Below are 20114 nucleotides of genomic sequence, written 5' to 3'. Positions count from 1 at the left end.
CCCCCACCGCCCCACCCCGGCTCCGCCGTGCAAGCCAAACAGTTAACTCTTTCTTGACTCCAATTTGGAGGATTTCTTTTCAAATTCTTTCCTCCCTGACAATTCTCTCCACATCCTCGACTGCGGCACTGTCGGAGGTGCCGTCTTTCTGACAAGACGTTAACCCGAGATCCCCGTCTGCCCTCTCGGGTGGACAGAAACGATCCTGCAGGCAGTATTTGGAAGAAGAGCAGGCGGGGGGGGCAGTTCTCCTTGGTGTCCTGGGACAATATTTATCCCTCAACCAACATCACTAAAAACAGATGGGGGGGGGACAAATTCGGCTGGTTAGTGCCTCCCGTTGGTGCCTCCAGGGCGCTCAGAACTTAGCGCCCGAGCGTGGCGATTTTAGCACCGCTCGCGAAATTGACCAGTCATTTTGCGGCGGCGGTAAATACTACCACCACGATCTCCTGCACCCGCAGCTCATGACGTTAGTCGAGTGTGCAACGCACCGGACCAGAAATTGAGTCGCACCCCCTGCCTTAGCGCCTGCCGCTAGGAACGACAGGTAGAGGGGAACATTTTCAAGTCGGGAAGGAGATGGGGGAGCATTATTTAAAGGCGGGCGCTTCCTGCCTTTTCTTGTCAGCAAAATTTTTGGTACACGCAGGTTGAGAGGAAGAGAGACGTCTGGAGAGATTTAACGCTGTCCTAAGGAGTTTTGGCCCTCAGCACCACTTTTGAGGTTCCTAAGTGCCGAGCTCTTTCCCTGGGCCTATCCATTAGTGTTTCCAACACAATTGCTTTCGAGGTCTCTCCAGGCTGAGATTCAAGGCTGCACTGAGCAGGCTGTGTCTGGCGAGCAAGATGGCCCCTCCCCTTTAAGAACTGGAGGGTGCCAGCCTGTCTGGCTTCCTTGGTAACGGTCATCGCCTGAGCTTCAGTAGCGTTCTGAGGTAGCGCCTCGCTCCCTGACGTTAGCGCCTTAAGAGAGGTGAGTAGGGGCGATGGAGGCAAATTTTGCACTCGGAGGTGATAATTAGCGCTGGGCACTAAACTTTGCACCCGGCCGACATTAGCACCCCAAAATGGGTGATACCCAATTTTTCCCCCATGATCTGGTCATTATCACATTGTTGTTTGTGGGAGCTTGCTGTGTGCAAATTGGCTGCCACGTTTCCGACAGTACAGCAGTGACTGCACGTCAAAAAAAGTACTTCATTGGCTGTAAAGTGCTTTGGGATGTCCTGAGGTTGTGAAAGGCGCTATATGAATGCACGTTCCTCCTTTCTTTCTCTTACTTTTTTTATTTCCTTTGCTTTTCCAAAAGGTGTTGGCTCTTGCTGTGCTTGCACTGTGCCACAGAACCTCCCCCTCACCGGCTCCCCCCACCTCTGACCAAAGTGTGGGCAGGTTTTATGTGCTGTGGTTGGGTTTAAATGTGAAGGAATGCAATTTCCCAAAGTAAAGAAAAGAATTGTCACAATAATCAGGCCGACAAATGCCAGAAAGTGGTTTTCTCGCCTCACACACTATCTACAACTGGGAGGATGGGCTGGTGAATCCCACTCACAGGCCTCCCGCAGTGCTGTACGCATCCAGCCACTAGGTGCAGCTAGAGAGCAGGCCAGGGAAATCCTCCCTACAATTTGCTCCACTTTGTTAAATACAAAATGCATCCAATTTTTTCCCCTAATTTGCTGAACGCACTGATTCCTGTTTGGGTGTATTTCCCTGGCACTGATTCATATGCATATTCCCAGGGGGGGAAAGGACAGTGTCTGACCCACTGCACCACCCAGTCCCAGAGTGATGCGCTATCAATTACTCATAAAAGACTGAGAGTTAGAAGAGTAACTAAAGGCTTTTATTAACAACAGAATGGAGGTCTGCCTCGAGTGGTCGACCGGTCCAGGATACAAGGGCTGGGGAGCAGTCACCTTTATACTAGGACCTGTGGGAGGAGTCAGCCGAGGCATGTCCAGGCATGTACACAGTGGAATACAAACAGGACAAACAGGAATACAAACAGTGGTTTACCACATTCACCCCTTGTTTAAAATTGAGTCCGGCGGGGTGAAGTGTATTAAAAGTTAGTGTATTGGAGTCTCTCCGGAGGTCTTGTCTGCCGCTGTGATCGGCGTGGCGACGGCAGGGGTAGTGAAGCTTCCGGCGTCGAGTCCAGCGTAGGCTGTGGCACAGGCGTGTCGTCCTCGTAGATGTCGAGCGGGTCGCGGGGCCCAGGCCTGCCGTCTGCTGGGGCTGGATATCGGATCGTGGGGGGGGGTGGTAGTGGGTAGTGGGTTACTGTGGTCCCCGAGGGTGCAAGGTCTCTTATGGAGACTGTGTCCTCCCGCCCGTCCGGGTATGCGATGTAAGCATACTGGGGGTTGGCGTGGAGGAGGTCGACCCTCTCGACCAGGGGGTCCGTTTTATGGGTCCTCACGTGTCTTCTCAGTAGGACCGGCCCTGGGGATGTCAGCCATGGCGGTAGCGATGTCCCTGATGTGGACTTCCTTGGGAAGACAAACATTTTCTCATGAGGGGTGGCGTTAGTGGCAGTGCAGAGCAGTGACCGAATAGAGTGGAGCGCATCGGGGAGCACATCCTGCCAGCGGGAGGTTGGAAGGCCCCTAGACTTTAAGGCTAGCAGGGCGGCCTTCCAAACTGTCGCATTTTCTCTTTCCACCTGTCCGTTCCCCCGGGGGTTGTAACTGGTGGTCCTGCTTGTGGCAATACCCCTAGTTAGCAGGTACTGACGGAGTTCGTCGCTCATAAACGATGAGCCCCGGTCGCTATGGATATAGCTGGGGAAGCCGAACAGGGTGAAGAGGTTGTTCAGACATTTAATGACCGTGGCACTGGTCATGTCCGGGCAGGGGAAGGCGAACGGGAAACGGGAGTACTCATCAATAATATTGAGGAAGTACACATTGCGGTCGGAGGAGGGGAGAGGCCCTTTAAAATCAACGCTCAGGCGCTCGAAGGGGCGAGTGGCTTTTATCAGGTGGGCCCTGTCTGGTCTATAAAAGTGTGGTTTGCACTCAGCGCAGAATTGGCAGTTCCTGGTCATGGTCCTGACCTCCTCAATAGAGTAAGGCAGGTTGCGGGCCTTGATGAGGTGGAAGAACCTGGTGACCCCCGGGTGGCAGAGGTCATTGTGGAGGACCCGTAGTCTATCGATCTGCGCGCTGGCGCAGGTGCCACGCGATAGCGCATCCGGGGGTTCATTTAGCTTCCTGGGCCGGTACAAGATCTCGTAGTTGTAGGTGGAAAGTTCGATTCTCCACCTCAAGATCTTGTCATTTTTGATTTTGCCCCTCTGCTTGTTGTTAAACATAAAAGCAACTGAACGCTGGTCAGTGAGCAGGGTAAATCGTTTTCCGGCCAGGTAGTGCCTCCAATGACGCACAGCCTCCACAATCGCCTGGGCCTCCTTCTCAACAGCGGAGTGTCTGGTCTCCGGGCCTTGGAGGGTTCGTGAAAAGAAGGCCACGGGTCTCCCCGCCTGATTGAGGGTAGCAGCCAGGGCAAAGTCGGACGCGTCGCTTTCCACCTGGAAGGGGATGGATTCGTCCACTGCGTACATGGTGGCTTTGGCAATGTCCTCCTTGATACGGTGGAAGGCTAAGCGGGCCTCTGCCGTCAAGGGAAAAGAGGTGGACTTGATCAGCGGACGGGCCTTTTCCGCATAGTAGGGGACCCACTGGGCGTAATAGGAGAAAAACCCTAGGCACCTCTTCAGGGCCTTGAGGCAGTGGGGCAGTGGAAGTTCCATAAGGGGACGCATCCGGTCGGGGTCGGGGCCGATGACTCCGTGTTCCACAACACAGCCAAGGATGGCGAGGTGGTTTGTGCGGAATATGCACTTCTCCTTGTTATATGTCAGGTTTAGGAGTTGGGCGGTGCGGAGGAATTTTTCGAGGTTTGCGTCATGGTCCTGCAAGTCACGGCCGCAGATGGTCACATTGTCCAGATATGGGAAAGTGGCCTGCAACGCATTTTGATCTACCATCCGGTCCATCTCCCTTTGGAAGATGGAGACCCCGTTGGTGACGCCAAAGGGAACCCTAAGGAAGTGATAGAGGCGGCCGTTTGCCTCAAAGGCAGTGTACTGGCGGTCCTCAGGGCGGATGGGGAGCTGGTGGTACGCTGATTTCAGGTCAATGGTCGAGAAGACGCGGTACTGCGCGATCTGGTTGACCATATCAGCTATACGGGGGAGTGGGTAGGCGTCCAGCAGGGTGTAGCGATTTATTGTCTGGCTGTAGTCGATGACCAGGCGCTGCTTCTCGCTGGTCTTAACGACCACAACCTGGGCTCGCCAGGGGCTGGTGCTGCCCTCAATAATCCCTTCTTTCAGGAGCCGCTCCACTTCGGTTTTAATGAAAACCCTGTCCCCGGCACTGTATCGCCTGCTCTTTGTGGCGATGGGCTTACAGTCAGGGGTGAGGTTAGCAAACAGTGGTGGGGGGGTGACTCTGAGTGTGGAGAGGTTGCACCTGGTGCGCGGCGGGCAATTTGGAAGCTGCTGGCTGCGGACTGTGAGTGGGGGTAGGGGTCCACCGTACGCCATCGTAACACTTTTAAGGTGGCACTGAAAATCTAACCCCAGCAGGACGGCAGCGCAGAGGTCAGGCAGGACCAGAAGTTTAAAATGATCGTACACGGTCCCATCTACTACGAGTGTCACCACGCAGTAGCCGCCGATGTCCGCCGACTGGGACTCGGAGGCCATAGAAATCCGCTGTTGCGCAGGCAGGACTGGGAGAGAGCAACGCCGCACCGTGTCGGGGTGGATGAAGCTCTCCGTGCTCCCAGAGTCAAAAAGGCAGATTGTATCGTGACCATTTACCTTAATGTCCATTGTGGAACTGGCCAGTTGGTGCGGTCTCGCTTGGTCCAGTGTAACGGATGCCAGCGTAGGGGTCGGTGTGTCGCTGCGGGTATCAGATGAGGCGGTGTCGGGGGCCTGCTGCGTCCCGGCTGTCGTCCAAGATGGCGGCGTCCATGATCCCCATGTGGCTGGAGGCGTCCAAAATGGCTGCTGTACCGGTGATTCGCACACGGCCGGGGAGGTCCAAAATGGCGGCCCGCATGGCCCACACGCGGCGCTGCTGGGGTTCGGGGTGGCTTTGGCCCTGCAGACGCTAGCGTAGTGTCCCTTCTTCCCGCAGCCCGAGCAGATCGCGTTTTTCGCCAGGCAGCGCGCTCTGGGGTGTTTTGCCTGGCCACAGAAGTAGCATTTCTGGCCTTGGGGCACTGCTGTCTGGCCTTGGGACACTGCTGCGGTAGTTGGGCCGTTGTTGGGGTGTGGCTGGGGTGGCACGGCGCTATGAGGCGGTCCTACCGTGTCCCAGGCTGTCATTCCCCGCGGCGTCCACGGTGCAGAGGAGTAGGCATCCATGCCCTGGTAGGCTGCATCCAACGATAGTGCGAGTTCAGAGGCCTTGTTGAGGTCGAGGTTACTCTGCTCCAACAGTCGCTGTCGTGTGTAATTGAATCTGTGGCCCGCTACAAAAGCGTCCTGGATAAGTTCCTCTGTGTACACGGCGGCCTTTACATCCTTACAACCACAGGCCCGGCCAAGCACAGACAGTGCCTGAAGGTATTCCACGGTCGATTCCCCAGGTTGTTGTTTACGACTCCCCAGGAGGTGCCTGGCGTACACTTCGTTCACTGGGCGCGTGTACTGGTCCTTGAGGAGCTTGATAGCATCCGCGTATGAGGTCGCGTCTTGGATGACCGAGTACACTCGGTGGTTCACTTTGGAGGTCAGGACATCCAGTTTGTCCTCGTCCGATTTGATTGCTTCGGAGGCGGTCAGGAATTTTTCGAAACACTTAAGCCAGTGAGTAAACTTGGTGGATGAGTCCGCCTCCCGATGATCTAAGTCCAGGCATGCTGGTGTGAGGATCTTCTCCATTATAAAAATGTTGTTAATAAAATTGATGCGCTATCAATTACTCATAAAAGACTGAGAGTTAGAAGAGTAACTAAAGGCTTTTATTAACAACAGAATGGAGGTCTGCCTCGAGTGGTCGACCGGTCCAGGATACAAGGGCTGGGGAGCAGTCACCTTTATACTAGGACCTGTGGGAGGAGTCAGCCGAGGCATGTCCAGGCATGTATACAGTGGAATACAAACAGGACAAACAGGAATGCAAACAGTGGTTTACCACACAGAGGGTGAAAGGACAGTGTCTGACCCACTGCACCGCCCAGTCCCAGAGGGGGAAAGGACAGTGACTGACCCACTGCACCACCCAGTCCCAGAGGGTGAAAGGACAGTGTCTGACACACTGCACTGCCCATTCCCAGAGGGGGAAAGAACAGTGTCTGACCCACTGCACCGCCCAGTCCCAGAGGGGGAAAGGACAGTGTCTGACCCACCGCACCACCCAGTCCCAGAGGGTGAAACAACAGTGTCTGACCCACTGCACCGCCTAGTCCCAGAGGGGGAAGGGTCAGTATCTGACCCACCGTACCACCCAGTCCCAGAGGGGGAAAGGACAGTTTCTGACTCACTGCACCGCCCAGTCCCAGAGAGGGAAAGGACAGCGTCTGACCCACCGCACCACCCAGTCCCAAAGGGGGAAAGGACAGTTTCTGACTCACTGCACCGCCCAGTCCCAGAGAGGGAAAGGACAGCGTCTGACCCACCGCACCGCCCAGTCCCAGAGGGGAAAGGACAGTGTCTGACCCACTGCACCACCCAGTCCCAGAGGGGGAAAGGACAGTGTCTGACCCACTGCACCGCCCAGTCCCAGAGGGGGAAAGGACAGTGTCTGACCCACTGCACCGCCCAGTCCCAGAGGGGGAAGGGTCAGTGTCTGACCCACTGCACCGCCCAGTCCCAGAGGGGAAAGGACAGTGTCTGACCCACTGCACCGCCCAGTCCCAGAGGGGGAAAGGACAGTGTCTGACCCAATGCACCGCCCAGTCCCAGCGGGGGAAAGGACAGTGTCTGACCCACTGCACCACCCAGTCTCAGAGGGGAAAGGACAGTGTCTGACCCACTGCACTGCCCAGTCCCAGAGGGGGAAAGGACAGTGTCTGATCCACTGCACCACCCAGTCCCAGAGGGGGAAAGGACAGTTTCTGACTCACTGCACCACCCAGTCTCAGAGAGGGAAAGGACAGTGTCTGACCCACAGCACCACCCAGTCTCAGAGGGGGAAAGGACAGAGTCTGACCCACCGCACCACCCAGTCCCAGAGGGGGAAAGGACAGTGTCTGACGCACTGCACCACCCAGTCCCAGAGGGGGAAAGGACAGTGTCTGACCCACCGCACCACCCAGTCCCAGAGGGTGAAAGGACAGTGTCAGACCCACTGCACCACTCAGTCCCAGAGCGTGGAAGGACAGTGTCTATTGCACCGTGTGACACTTCACGTTCCTTGCCGACCTCAGACTGAGCTGTTAAGCCTCCCCCACCACTGAAAGCGAGAACAGGTAACGTCCTCTTTCCCCCGCTGTGGCCTGCTGCTTGCTTGCATTTTGAGCTGTAGCTCTTACCCCAGCATTGCATTGTCGTGCCAGCTCACAGACCGGTGAGCACTGCCGGAGAGGGTTGGCAACTCTGCTCGGACTTATTCCTGGAGGTTTCATTGCATGACCTCCCGCCATTGGCCACCCAACATGCCCATCCTCACGGTGCCCTGCCTTCCTAGCCAATCAGAAAATGAACAGACTCTTCATTATCCGATTGGACGATTCTCGAGTCTCAGTCAGCCCTTTTCCCCCCATCTCCAACATTTTCGTGACTTATAAAGAAAAGAAAATATGCTATATAAATGCAAGTTGTTGTTAAAATTACCCCTGTGGTGCATTGATTAAAGTATTTGGAAAAGAAACGAGTTCACGACTGCGAAGGTCGTGGGTTCAATCCCCACTCCAGAGACTTGAGCCCATAAACCAGGCTGGCACTCCCGGTGCAGTGCTGAGGGAGCGCTGCACTGTCAGAGGTACCGTCTTTCGGACGAGACATTAAACCGAGGCCCCCCACCCCCCCGTCTGCTCTCTCAGGTGGACGTAAAAGATCTCACGGCACAATTCCGAAGAAGAGCAGGGGGGGTAGTTCTCCCCGGTGTCCTGTGCCAGTATTCAACTCTCAACCGACATCACTAAAAACAGATTATCTGGTCATTATCACATTGGCTGTTTGCGGGAGCTTGCTGTGCGCAAATTGGCTGCCAAGTTTCCTACATTACAACAGTTACTGCACTTCAAAAAGTACTTCCTTGGCTGTAAAGCGCTTTGGGAGGTCTTGAGGTGGTGAGAGGCGCTGTATCAATGCGTGTCTTTCTTCCTATTATTATGAGCAAAATAACCAGTGCGGAACCAGAGGTAATAACGCTGCCCAGTTTGCATTTTAGGCACTTCAGGGCACTAAGACCGTGGGATATAACACTGGACAGGTGTGGGCCTTAGTTACGCCATATACAACAAAATAAAAAGCCTTTTTAAATAATAATTCTACTCAGTTTTCAAATAAAATGAAAAAGAACACGTTCATTGCTTTTAATGCCCCTAAGATTTTTCTCCCGGGTGTTGCTTGCAGCAGTGTCCTGGAGATTAATCTTCAGTCCCTGGTGACTCCAGGGCAAGCCTGGAAGGTTGACAACCCTACCGCCAGATGGGTTTTTTTCTTCTTGTGTATTATTTTTTCCTGATCAGACGGTGACAATCACATAAATTAATTTTCGATATTGGTTGTTTTGTTTCGAGGACAGCTTCGGTTGGCCAATTCCTCCCCCTCGGTTAGAAGCGGTCTCCACCCTGATTCAACCTGTCGTATCCCTGTGGCATGGAGATTCCCCTAGAGTCAAAGGTCAGGTGTTAAAAAGGTCGGACACGCACACATACACACGTGTAAATTTAACATTGCCAATAATTTATATAAATACAGAATAAATAGATCGCAGTCCTGATTAGACAGGCAGGGTTATTGCATATAAGCTGGACCTGGTATGACCTTTCCAAGGTCAAAGTTGAGAGGTAACATCAATGGTCCAGTCCTCATGAGATCTCTCTAATAGAGGGATATTGCTAAGGTTAGACCTAATGGTTTAGTACTTGCTAGTGGTCCCATATTTTGCTCATCTCCCTCATTCCAAGCCGGGTAGAATTGAGCAAACTTTTGTCCAATCTGCAGAACTGTGGAATGTTGGAATGTCGAAGAATTGTCTATTGGGAACAAGGGTTCCAGTCGAGCGGTCCTGCCTGGAGGAGGTTTGGGACAGTGGGCAGTCTTTATGAAGCCTCTCTTCTTCCCCAAAAGGAAACGGGCAGTGATGGACGGCAGCGGGCTAGATGATGGTGGAGTCCTTGCAGCTGGTCTCTGGCTGGCCTTGTCCTCGGGCCTCAATCAGCCGCTTGATCAGAGAAGCCTTCTCCTGCTCCAAGACGGTGATGCGCTCGCTTTTCATGGACAGCTCCTGTTGGACGGACATGACCGAGGTTGAAATCTATGCTGTTGTACGCAAGGAAGTGTGTGAGGTATGTACACGACTAGCTGGAGCCTCTTTAATCTTCTACAATTAGAGCAAACAGGCATGCACATTTAGGGTGTCGGCCATGGCTCAGTGGGTAGCACTCTCATCTCTCTGAGTTATGAACGTCATGGGTTCAAGACCCTGCTCTGGAGACTTGAGCCCATAATCTAGGCCGACACTCCCCAGTGCAGGGCTGCACTGTCGGAGGTGCCGTCTTTCGGGTGAGACATTCAATCGAGGCCCCATCTGCTCTCTCAGGTGGACGTAAAACATCCTGCGGCTGCCATTTGGAAGAAGAGCAGGGGAGCTCACCCAGGAGACCCTGGGGCCAATATTTATCCCTCAACCAACATCACCAAAAAGCAAGACGATCTGCCTGGTAACTTAGCTGCACAAATTTAGGGAAATTGGGCGTGTCGGATAGCTCGTCTGATTTCCCTATATTTGCTGCTCCCAGGCGATCTAATAGTCCAAGAGACAGGAGCAGGAAAATCTGCCCTGTCGCATGGATGGTTGGGAACTGGAGGCCCAGGAAATCCAACTGGCAATTGAGAAGAAGAACCATTGGGACCACAGTTGGTGTTCGAACGGGACCTTTTCAGCTGCCTGGGCCCTAAGCTCTGGAATTCCCTGCCTAAACCTCTCCGCCACTGTTTCCTCCTTTAAGACGCTCCCTAAAACCTAAAATCTTAGTTCAATAGTTGGAGGAAACAGACGCACAGCGTGGCCTCCCTTATTAGGCTGTCAAGGTTATTATTAGGGTCTCTGTGACCAGGCTTTTGGGTCACCTGGCCTAATATCTCCTTATGTGGCTCAGTGTCACGTTTTGTGTTTGATAATCGCTCCTGTGAAGCGCCTTGGGGACATTTTACTACGTTAAAGGTGCTACATGAATGCAAGTTGCTGCTGTTGCCTCAACTCACTCACGTGGCTCAGTTGGTATCACTCTAGCCCCTGAGTCAGAAGATTGTGGGTTCAAGTCCCACTCTAGAGAATTAAGCACAAAAAGTTGTTGCTAACTGCTGTATAGTCCATCCTCCTTTTGCAGAAACAAAAACAGGAGAGGGCGCAAGCTCGGGCCATCCACAGCCTCCCCTCCGATCCCCCGTCCTCAAATCCCAGGGGGCGAGTAAGTGTCTCTGTAAACACCGGCGGAGTGTACCTTGGTTAGCAGGTAGTTCTGATCTTTCAGCGTGCTGATTGGCTGTCGTTGGAACCCCATCAGCTTCAGGGGGGAGCCAAACCCATTGAGGGGGTGGTGAGTGAACGACCCCTGCAAACAAAAGGGGGAGGGTCAAGGGTTAGAAGCTGGTTCAAAGGTCAGAATCCAAACCGCAGCCTTGCTTGAGGGCCACTCCCGGGAATACTGCACCGTGAGTGATACGGCGGGAGTTCTGGACTTTGGGAATCCCCCCCCACCCCCCTACATGGTAACCTCTGATTTCGGTTCCCGTCTCTCTGTGGGCATTTTCAAACGGGAGAAGGAGAAGGCTGGAGGGTGGATACTAGGGTCTTTCGTGGGGCCACCTTTCACTCGCTGTATGGAAGCAGGGTTAATTAACCCCACCTCCTGGGGCGGATCACTGCCCCTGCCTTTCCTCTACAGGAGCAGGTGGAGGAGAAGGAGCAGCATTGAGACTCAGCCCGGACAACATCCCATACCCAGCCCGGCCTGAACAGAGGTCCTGGGACACCCTGGGCAGCAGGCAGGTCCCAGATGTGTGCAGTGGGGGGTCAGGCTGGGGGGGGGCTCCTCCCCTTCCCTCCAGATGTGTGCAGTGCTGGGGGGGGGCTCCTCCCCTTCCCTCCAGATGTGTGCAGTGAGGGTGGGGCCGAGTTCCCCTCCCTTTCCCTCCAGATGTGTGCAGTGAGGGTGGGGCCGAGTTCCCCTCCCTTTCCCTCCAGATGTGTGCAGTGAGGGTGGGGTTGAGTTCCCCTCCCCTTCCCTCCAGATGTGTGCAGTGAGGGTGGGGCCGAGTTCCCCTCCCCTTCCCTCCAGATGTGTGCAGTGAGGGTGGGGCCGAGTTCCCCTCCCTTTCCCTCCAGATGTGTGCAGTGAGGGTGGGGCCGAGTTCCCCTCCCTTTCCCTCCAGATGTGTGCAGTGAGGGTGGGGTTGAGTTCCCCTCCCCTTCCCTCCAGATGTGTGCAGTGAGGGTGGGGCCGAGTTCCCCTCCCCTTCCCTCCAGATGTGTGCAGTGAGGGTGGGGCCGAGTTCCCCTCCCCTTCCCTCCAGATGTGTGCAGTGAGACTGAAGCCGGGAGGGGGCTCCTTTTCCTTCCATTAGGCACAACAAGGTTGAGGCTCCTCTCCCCCTTGTTCCATAGCCGTGCGCAATCAGTTGGAGGCTGGGTGCTCTTGACCCTCCCCCTGCCCACCATGTTGACCATTCTTCACAGAGACGCACCTTTCCACAGGGGGAAATGAGGTCGCTGAGGCAGCAGTTCACTTCCTGGATCTTGGCCAATAGAAGGCAGGCTCGGTTCTGGTGAGGATCAGTGAGGTAATCCTGAAACAAGAGGAGGGCAGCGTGAGAAACAAGAGTGCGGGGGGGGGTGCGAGGTGGGGTGGTGGTGGTGGTGGTGGGACAAAGTACTCATAGGGAACAAGCCCACTCGCATCTCCCCTACAGCTTGGGGCCAGGCTCCGTGCCTGGGCTAACCACCCACCCCTCGAACAACACCCATCGACAAGCAGTGAAGGGCCAGCGACTGTTCCAACTGGGACTCGAGTTTCTGATTCCTCCGATGTCTATGTTGGATGGCGAACAGCAGAATTGAGGGCAGGCGGTGTGAATACCACGACTGAGCCAAGTGAGGGCCACACTACGCAAGCAACTGCGGTGACCAATGGTTTGATCAAAGGCTGCTGAAATTAATATTTTTATTGGGGGAGGGGTCCATGTGCACAAATCACAAAGAGCTTGTGGACAGCTACAAGAAGCAAATCAAAATGGCCAACTCAGTGTCGGCCTTCATCTCAAGGGGGGGCGGCTTTAATATAAAGGGAAGGAAGCGATGCTTCAGTTGCATGAAGTGTAAGTCAGACCTCACCTGGAGAACTGCATTTAGTTCTGGGAACCACACCTCAGGAAGGTGGTCCTTGGAGGGGGTGCAGCGCGGATTTACCAGATTTATAAAGGGTTAAATTGTGAGGACAGGTTGCACAGACCAGGCCTGCAATCCCTTGAGTTTAGAAGATGGAGGGGTGATCTAATTGAGGTGTTTAAAATGATAACAGGGTTTGATAGGGTAGACACAGAGAGAGAAACTATTTCCTCCGGTGGGGAGGAGCCCAGAACAAGGGAGGGGGCGTAACCTTAAAATTAGTGCCAGGCCATTGAAGAGTGAAATAAGGAAACACGTTTTCACACAAAGGGTATTGGAAATCTGGATCTCTCTCCCCACAAAAGGCTGTGGATGTTGAGGGACAGTTGAAATTTTCAAGGCTGAGACTGATAGATTTTTTGTTGGTTTAGGGATATCGAGGGGTATGGAGCAAAGGTGGGCAAATGGAGTTGAGGTGCAGATCAGCCATGATCTAAGTGAATGGCACAGCAGGCTTGAGCGGCCTCCTCCTGCTCCTTATGAGACTTAACTCTCAACCCTGCATCTCTTTTTGCCCACGTCATGTACCATTCATGCTGGCTGGCAGGACTCCATCATTCCTGCTCTGAATGGACACAACGTGAGGCACCTTTGGCTGATTGCTTCCCCCTCCGTCCCCCACCCCTTTTGTTCGTTACCTCGCCACAACGTTATGCCTGACATCAGGGACGCTGGGCATGGACCCCGTCCTGTCATTCTCAGCTGCCACGCGGAGGTTCCCCACAGCATGGACCCCGTCCTGTCATTCTCGGCTGCCACGCGGAGGTTCCCCAGCATGGACCCTGTCCTGTCATTCTCAGCTGCCACGCGGAGGTTCCCCAGCATGGACCCTGTCCTGTCATTCTCAGCTGCCACGCGGAGGTTCCCCAGCATGGACCCCGTCCTGTCATTCTCAGCTGCCACGCGGAGGTTCCCCAGCATGGACCCTGTCCTGTCATTCTCAGCTGCCACGCGGAGGTTCCCCAGCATGGACCCTGTCCTGTCATTCTCAGCTGCCACGCGGAGGTTCCCCAGCATGGACCCTGTCCTGTCATTCTCAGCTGCCACGCGGAGGTTCCCCAGCATGGACCCCGTCCTGTCATTCTCAGCTGCCACGCGGAGGTTCCCCAGCATGGACCCCGTCCTGTCATTCTCAGCTGCCACGCGGAGGTTCCCCAGCATGGACCCCATCCTGTCATTCTCAGCTGCCACGCGGAGGTTCCCCAGCATGGACCCTGTCCTGTCATTCTCAGCTGCCACGCGGAGGTTCCCCAGCATGGACCCTGTCCTGTCATTCTCAGCTGCCACGCGGAGGTTCCCCAGCATGGACCCCGTCCTGTCATTCTCAGCTGCCACGCGGAGGTTCCCCAGCATGGACCCCGTCCTGTCATTCTCAGCTGCCACGCGGAGGTTCCCCAGCATGGACCCCATCCTGTCATTCTCGGCTGCCACGCGGAGGCTCCCCATGAGCTCTGTAATTATTTCCAGTGCTGTCACTGGAGCAGGTTCAGTGGATCAGTATCAGAGGGCGAAAGTTACACTTAATACAACACACTTTAATGTTGTGCAATTCAGATTGATGCCACTTCCGGTGCTTTTCAGGACTTTTTGAAGGGGAATGCACAGCAAGATCCCACACCACCGGATCATCTGTTTTAGTGATGTTGCTCGAGGGATAAATACAGGGCAGGCCCCCGGGGAGAACTCCCCCGCTCTTCTTCGAAGGGCAGATGGTGGGGGGGGGGTGTTCCTCGGTTTAACGCCTCATCCGAAAGACGGCACCTCCGACTGTGCAGCGCTCCCTCACTACTGCCCTGGGAATGTGTCAGCCTGGATTTTTGTGCTCAAGTCTCTGGAGAGTGGGGGACTTGAGCCCACGACCTTCTGACTCAGAGGTGACACAGAGCGCTGCCCACTGAGCCACGGTTGAAGGGAGGGGTGGGCGGGTGGTGGCACTGGGTGCACCCACATATGCATCCCGCGAGATGCCCACCCCCCAAATTCGGAGCCGGAGCTTTAGTCTCCAGAACTGCCTGGATTGGGGTTCAAAACCTGCACCGTCTGACAGGGAGGCGGGGAATGCTCATCACTAGGCCAAAGGCACGCGCTGCTAATATTGAGCGACCGGGCGCTGCATGAAATGGCATGGAGGCAGCTCGGGGGGGGGGGGGAAGGGGGCTGTGGGTGGGAGGGGGCTGTGGGTGGGAGCGGGGGGAGGGGCCTGTGGGTGGGAGCGGGGGGGAGGGGGCTGTGGGTGGGAGCGGGGGGAGGGGCCTGTGGGTGGGAGCAGGGGGGGAGGGGGCTGTGGGTGGGAGCGGGGGGGTGAGGGGGCTGTGGATGGGGGCACGGGGGAGGGGGGGAGGGGCTGTGGTGCGGATCGGGGGGAGGGGGCTGTGAGTGGGAACGGGGGGAGGGGGCTGTGGGGGGGAATGGGGGCTGTGGGGGGGATCAGGGGGGGTGGGTTGGAGCGGGTGGGAGGGGGGCAGATTCTCTGTGCCCAGCAGTCAGGCGGCTGTGGCCGTCCCACAACTCACCTGGTTTCCCAAGCCTTGCCTGACGTTCCTCTGCCTCTGGTGCACGGCGTGGATCTGCTGGTGGTACCAGTCCCGTGCCCGCTCCACCATCTCCAGCCCGTGCAGGAGGGCATCGCGCTCTCGCTCTAGCTCCTTCATCTGTTTCAACTGGCAAAGGAAAAAGAAAAGCACACCATGTGGCAGCGAGTGACCTGCTCGGCCAGTTATTTTATTCCGCCAGTCCATTTTGAAAGTTTCTCCGCAAGGCCCTCAAATATACTTCGGGTATATATAAGATTTAAGAATCAATCCGTGGCCTCGCCCCCTCCCTATCTCTGTAACCTCCTCCAGCCTTACAATCCTTCCGGGATCACTGCGCTCCTCCAATTCTGGCCTCTTGAGCATCCCCAGTTTCCTTCCCTCAACCATTGGCGGCCGAGCCTTCAGCTTCCAGGGCCCTAAGCTCTGGAATTCCCTCCCTAAACCTCTCCGCCTCTCTCCTCCTCTGTTAAGATGCTGCTTAAAACAACAACTTGTATTTATATAGCGCCTTCAACGCAGTAAAGTGTCCCAAGGCGCTGCACAGGAGTATTTTAAGACAAAAATTTGGCACAGTGCCACATAAGGAGAAATTAGGAGAGATGACCAAAAGCTTGGTCAAAGAGGCAGGTTTTAAGGTGCGTCTTAAAGGAGGAAAGAGAGGTAGAGAGGCGGCGAGGTTTAGGGAGGGGAATTCCAGAGCTTAGGGCCTTGACAGCTGAAGGGACAGCCACCAATGGTTGAGCGATTATAATCGGGGATGCTCAAGAGGGCGGAATTAGAGGAGTGCAGATACCTCCGGGGTGGGGTGGGGGGCGGGGGGGGGAGCGGTGGCGGGGTGCAGCTGCTCCTGATGTGAAGAAAGGAGGGCTGATTTTCCGGAGTCCTGGTCCAGGCACGTAGCCTCGCCCACCGGGAGCACGTACCCGGCAAATTATGGGTGGCACTAATGGGTAGCGTGCCTGCAGTCCGACCAGGAAGTCTTGCCTCCTGTAAAATCAGCCCTTGTAAGCCAACTTGGCAGGTTGAGTTGTAACTCCTTTCATTTCTGAATAAAGAGACTATCATAAGCGAAATGAGCGATATAGAAAGAAAGACTTGCATTCACGTCGCACCTGTACACGACCTCAGGACGTCCCAAAGCGCTTTACAGCCAATGAAGTACTTTTTGAAGTGTAGTCACTGTTGTAATGTAGGAAACGCGACAGCCGATTTGCAAACAGCAAGGGAATAAGTTACCAGATAATCTGTTTTTAGTGATGTTGGTTGAGGGATAAATATTGACAGGTGCCCAGGGAGAACTCCCCTGCTCGTCTTCAAAATAGTGCTGTGGGAATTTTTACATCCACCTGAGGGAGTAGACGGGGCCTCGGTTTAACGACTTATCCGAAAGACGGCACCGCCGACAGTGCAGCGCTCCCTCAGCACTGCACTGGGAGTGTCGGCCGAGATTTTGTGCTCAAGTCTCTGGAGTGGGGACTTGAACCCATGACCTTCTGACCCTAGAAGTGAGAGTGCTGCCCACTGAGCCACGACTGACACTTTGATGCAGCCACAGGGGGTTAATGTTAGATGCTGATGAGCACTAGCAGAGGCTGACATGGGTCGATGTAACAGCTGAGGGAGGGCACCGTCCATCTCCCTGAACCTGCCCCTCGATGCATCGCTCAATTCGCTGCTGACAACCACTGTGCCAGAAGGATAACACCTTTGTGCCGAAATACAGGAACCTGGGGAGGTAATTAGCGCTGATGTTTGCTAAGGACCTGGGCTGCCTTCGCTCCCACAGTGAGAAGTCCGACAGAAACCGCAGGGGTCAGGCTCCCTGGCAGCACCTTTACGTTCACACACGGGGCAAGGCGCCAGTCAAGATTGGAAGCGGGTAATAAGGGTAAAAAAAAACTGGGAACAGCACCAAAGTCGTCCGGAGAAATGCAATGACCGGCTTACTAACCCATTTAAGGCCAACATCCAGGAGCCTTCGCAACGGAACAAAAACCACAGGGGGGGTTTACACGAGTACACAGTCTGGCAACGATGCCCCTTTTAGAAAGAAATCTGCAATTCTCTCCAGTCCCGCGAAGTGCAGTATAATCTTAGTCACCAGAGGGCAGCAGTACTGCACAGTGAAAGAAGCCTTGTTCATTGTTCGGGGATGTGATGATCACTGAGAGAAAAGGGTTTCAACTTAATTCACTACTTCTCCAGTTCTTAATGCTGTTCTTGCTTCCATTTCGGTGCAAGTGCATCCAATTGATGTCAAGCCTGCTGATTGGGGCAGAATTTCCTCTTCAGTGCTGAGATGAAGGAGTCTGGTTACAACAGTCACTACACTTCATTGGCAGTAAAGCACTTTGGGACGTCCTGAGATGGTAAAAGGTGCTATATAAATGCAAGTTCGTCCTTGCTTTCTCTTCCATTTCTCTCCTTGCTCACTCTGTGACGTCTCTCACAAGATTTTGGTTCCAGTCCCAACTACAGAGACTTGAGCGCATAATCTAGGCTGACACTCCCAGTGCAGTACTGAGGGAGCGCCGTACTGACAGAGGGCAGTACTGAGGGGGCGCCGTACTGTTAGAGGGCAGTACCGAGGGAGTGCCGCACTGTCAGAGGGCAGTACTGAGGGAACACTGCACTGTTAGAGGGGCAGTACTGAGAGAGCGCCGCACTGTCAAAGGGCAGTACTGAGGGAACGCGGCACTGTCGGAGGGGCAGTACTGAGGAAACGCTGCACTGTCGGACGGGCAGTACTGAAGGAGCACTGCACTGTCAGAGGGGCAGTACTGAGGGAGCACTGCACTGTCAGAGGGACAGTACTCAGGGAGCGCCGCACTGTCGGAGAAGCAGTACTGAGGGAGCTCTGCACTGTCAGAGGGGCAGTACTGAGGGAATGCTGCACTGTCAGAGGGGCAGTACTGAGGGAGTGCTACACTGTCGGAGGGGCAGTACTGAGGGAGCGCTGCACTGTCAGAAGGGCAGTACTGAGGGAGCGCTGCACTGTCGGAGGGGCAGTACTGAAGGAGCGTTGCACTGTCGGAAGGGCAGGACTGAGGGAGCGCCATACTGTCGGAGGGGCAGTACTCAGGGAGCGATGTATGGTCAGAGGGGCAGTACTGAGGGAGCGCTGCACTGTCAGAGGGGCAGTACTCAGGGAGCGCCGCACTGTCAGAGGGCAGTACTGAGGGAGCGCTGCACCGTCGGAGAGGCAGTACTGAGGGAACACTGCACTGTTAGAGGGGCAGTACTGAGAGAGCGCCGCACTGTCAAAGGGCAGTACTGAGGGAACGCGGCACTGTCGGAGGGGCAGAACTGAAGGAGCACTGCACTGTCAGTGAGGCAGTACTGAGGGAACGCTGCACTATTGGAGGGGCAGTACTGAGGAAACGCTGCACTGTTAGAGGGGCAGTACTGAAGGAGCACTGCACTGTCAGAGGGGCAGTACTGAGGGAGCACTGCACTGTCAGAGGGGCAGTACTCAGGGAGCGCCGCACTGTCAGAGGGCAGTACTGAGGGAGCGCTGCACTGTCGGAGAGGCAGTACTGAGGGAGCGCTGCACTGTCAGAAGGGCAGTACTGAGGGAGCGCTGCACTGTCGGAGGGGCAGTACTGAGGGAGCGTTGCACTGTTGGAAGGGCAGGACTGACGGAGCGCCATACTGTTGGAGGGGCAGTACTCAGGGAGCGATGCATGGTCAGAGGGGCAGTACTGAGGGAGCGCTGCACTGTCAGAGGGGCAGTACTCAGGGAGCGCCGCACTGTCAGAGGGCAGTACTGAGGGAGCGCTGCACTGTCGGAGAGGCAGTACTGAGGGAACACTGCACTGTCAGAGGGGCAGTACTGAGGGAACGCTGCACTGTCAGAGGGGCAGTACTGAGGGAGCGCCACACTGTCGGAGGGGCAGTACTGAGGGAGCGCTGCACTGTCAGAAGGGCAGTACTGAGGGAGCGCTGCACTGTCAGAGAGGCAGTACTGAGGGAACACTGCACTGTCGGAGAGGCAGTACTGAGGGAACACTGCACTGTCAGAGTGGCAGTACTGAGGGAGCGTTGCACTGTCGGAAGGGCAGGACTGAGGGAGCGTCGCACTGTCGGAGGGGCAGTACTCGGGGAGTGCTACACTTTCAGACGGGCAGTACTGAGGGAATGCCGCACTGTCGGAGGGGCAGTACTCGGGGAGTGCTACACTTTCAGACGGGCAGTACCGAGGGAGCGTCGCACTGTCGGAGGGGCAGTACTCAGGGAGTGCTACACTTTCAGACGGGCAGTACCGAGGGAGCACCGCACTGTCGGAGGGGCAGTACTCAGGGAGTGCTACACTTTCAGACGGGCAGTACCGAGGGAGCGCCGCACTGTCGGAGGGGCAGTACTCAGGGAGTGCTACACTTTCAGACGGGCAGTACCGAGGGAATGCCGCACTGTCGGAGGGGCAGTACTCGGGGAGTGCTACACTTTCAGACGGGCAGTACCGAGGGAGCGTCGCACTGTCGGAGGGGCAGTACTCGGGGAGTGCTACACTTTCAGATGGGCAGTACCGAGGGAACGCCGCACTGTTGGAGGTGCCTTATTGTGTATGAGAGTTTTAACCAAGGCCCCATCTGCCCTCTCAGGTGAATGGAAAAAATTTGAAACTACTATTGGAAGAAGAGCATGAGAGTTCTCCCTGGTGTCTTGGCCAGTATTTATCCCTCAATCAACATCACTAACACAGATTATCTGGTCACTTATCACATTGCTGTTTGTGGGACCCAAGATTGGACCAGGATGTTTTCTGGTCTTTATAGCTTAGTACTACTGGGGACCCTAGTGTGCTCTGTCCCCCACACCACACCCAGACTCAATGATAGTCCATTGTTCCAAATCCATCATTTCAGAATGATACCGGGGCTTAAAGGGCTAAATTATGAGGACAGGTTGCATAAACGTGGCGTGTAGTCCCCCGAATATAGAAGATTGAAGTGTTTAAAATGTTAAAATGATGCGATATAGTAGATAATGGGGAAAC

At 55.1% G+C, this 20114-nt stretch overlaps 1 protein-coding gene across 3 annotated transcripts in view; it reads right to left on the bottom strand.

The window, feature by feature from the left end:
- Window positions 1-8491: 8491 nt before the first annotated feature.
- LOC147096089 (suppressor APC domain-containing protein 2-like) overlaps window positions 8492-20114 on the bottom strand; it is a 372823-nt gene continuing 361200 nt past the window's right edge. The window contains exons 3-6 of one of the 3 annotated variants that reach the window (XM_085975019.1): window positions 15098-15244; window positions 11885-11986; window positions 10642-10752; window positions 8492-8803 (exon numbers count right to left, since the gene is read on the bottom strand). In XM_085975019.1, coding sequence (XP_085831145.1) covers window positions 8681-8803; window positions 10642-10752; window positions 11885-11986; window positions 15098-15244 — 483 coding nt within the window. In that variant the 3' untranslated portion in view covers window positions 8492-8680. The other 2 variants (XM_085975018.1, XM_085975020.1) reach the window with 2 other exon arrangements.

The sequence above is a fragment of the Somniosus microcephalus genome, unplaced genomic scaffold, assembly GCF_052327205.1.
Source record: "Somniosus microcephalus isolate GS21.2 unplaced genomic scaffold, FLI_Smic_1.0 unresolved_chr1, whole genome shotgun sequence".
Classification (NCBI taxonomy): domain Eukaryota; kingdom Metazoa; phylum Chordata; class Chondrichthyes; order Squaliformes; family Somniosidae; genus Somniosus; species Somniosus microcephalus.
The sequence above is the reverse complement of the archived record's forward strand: the minus strand, read 5'-3'. Positions and strand labels throughout refer to the sequence as shown.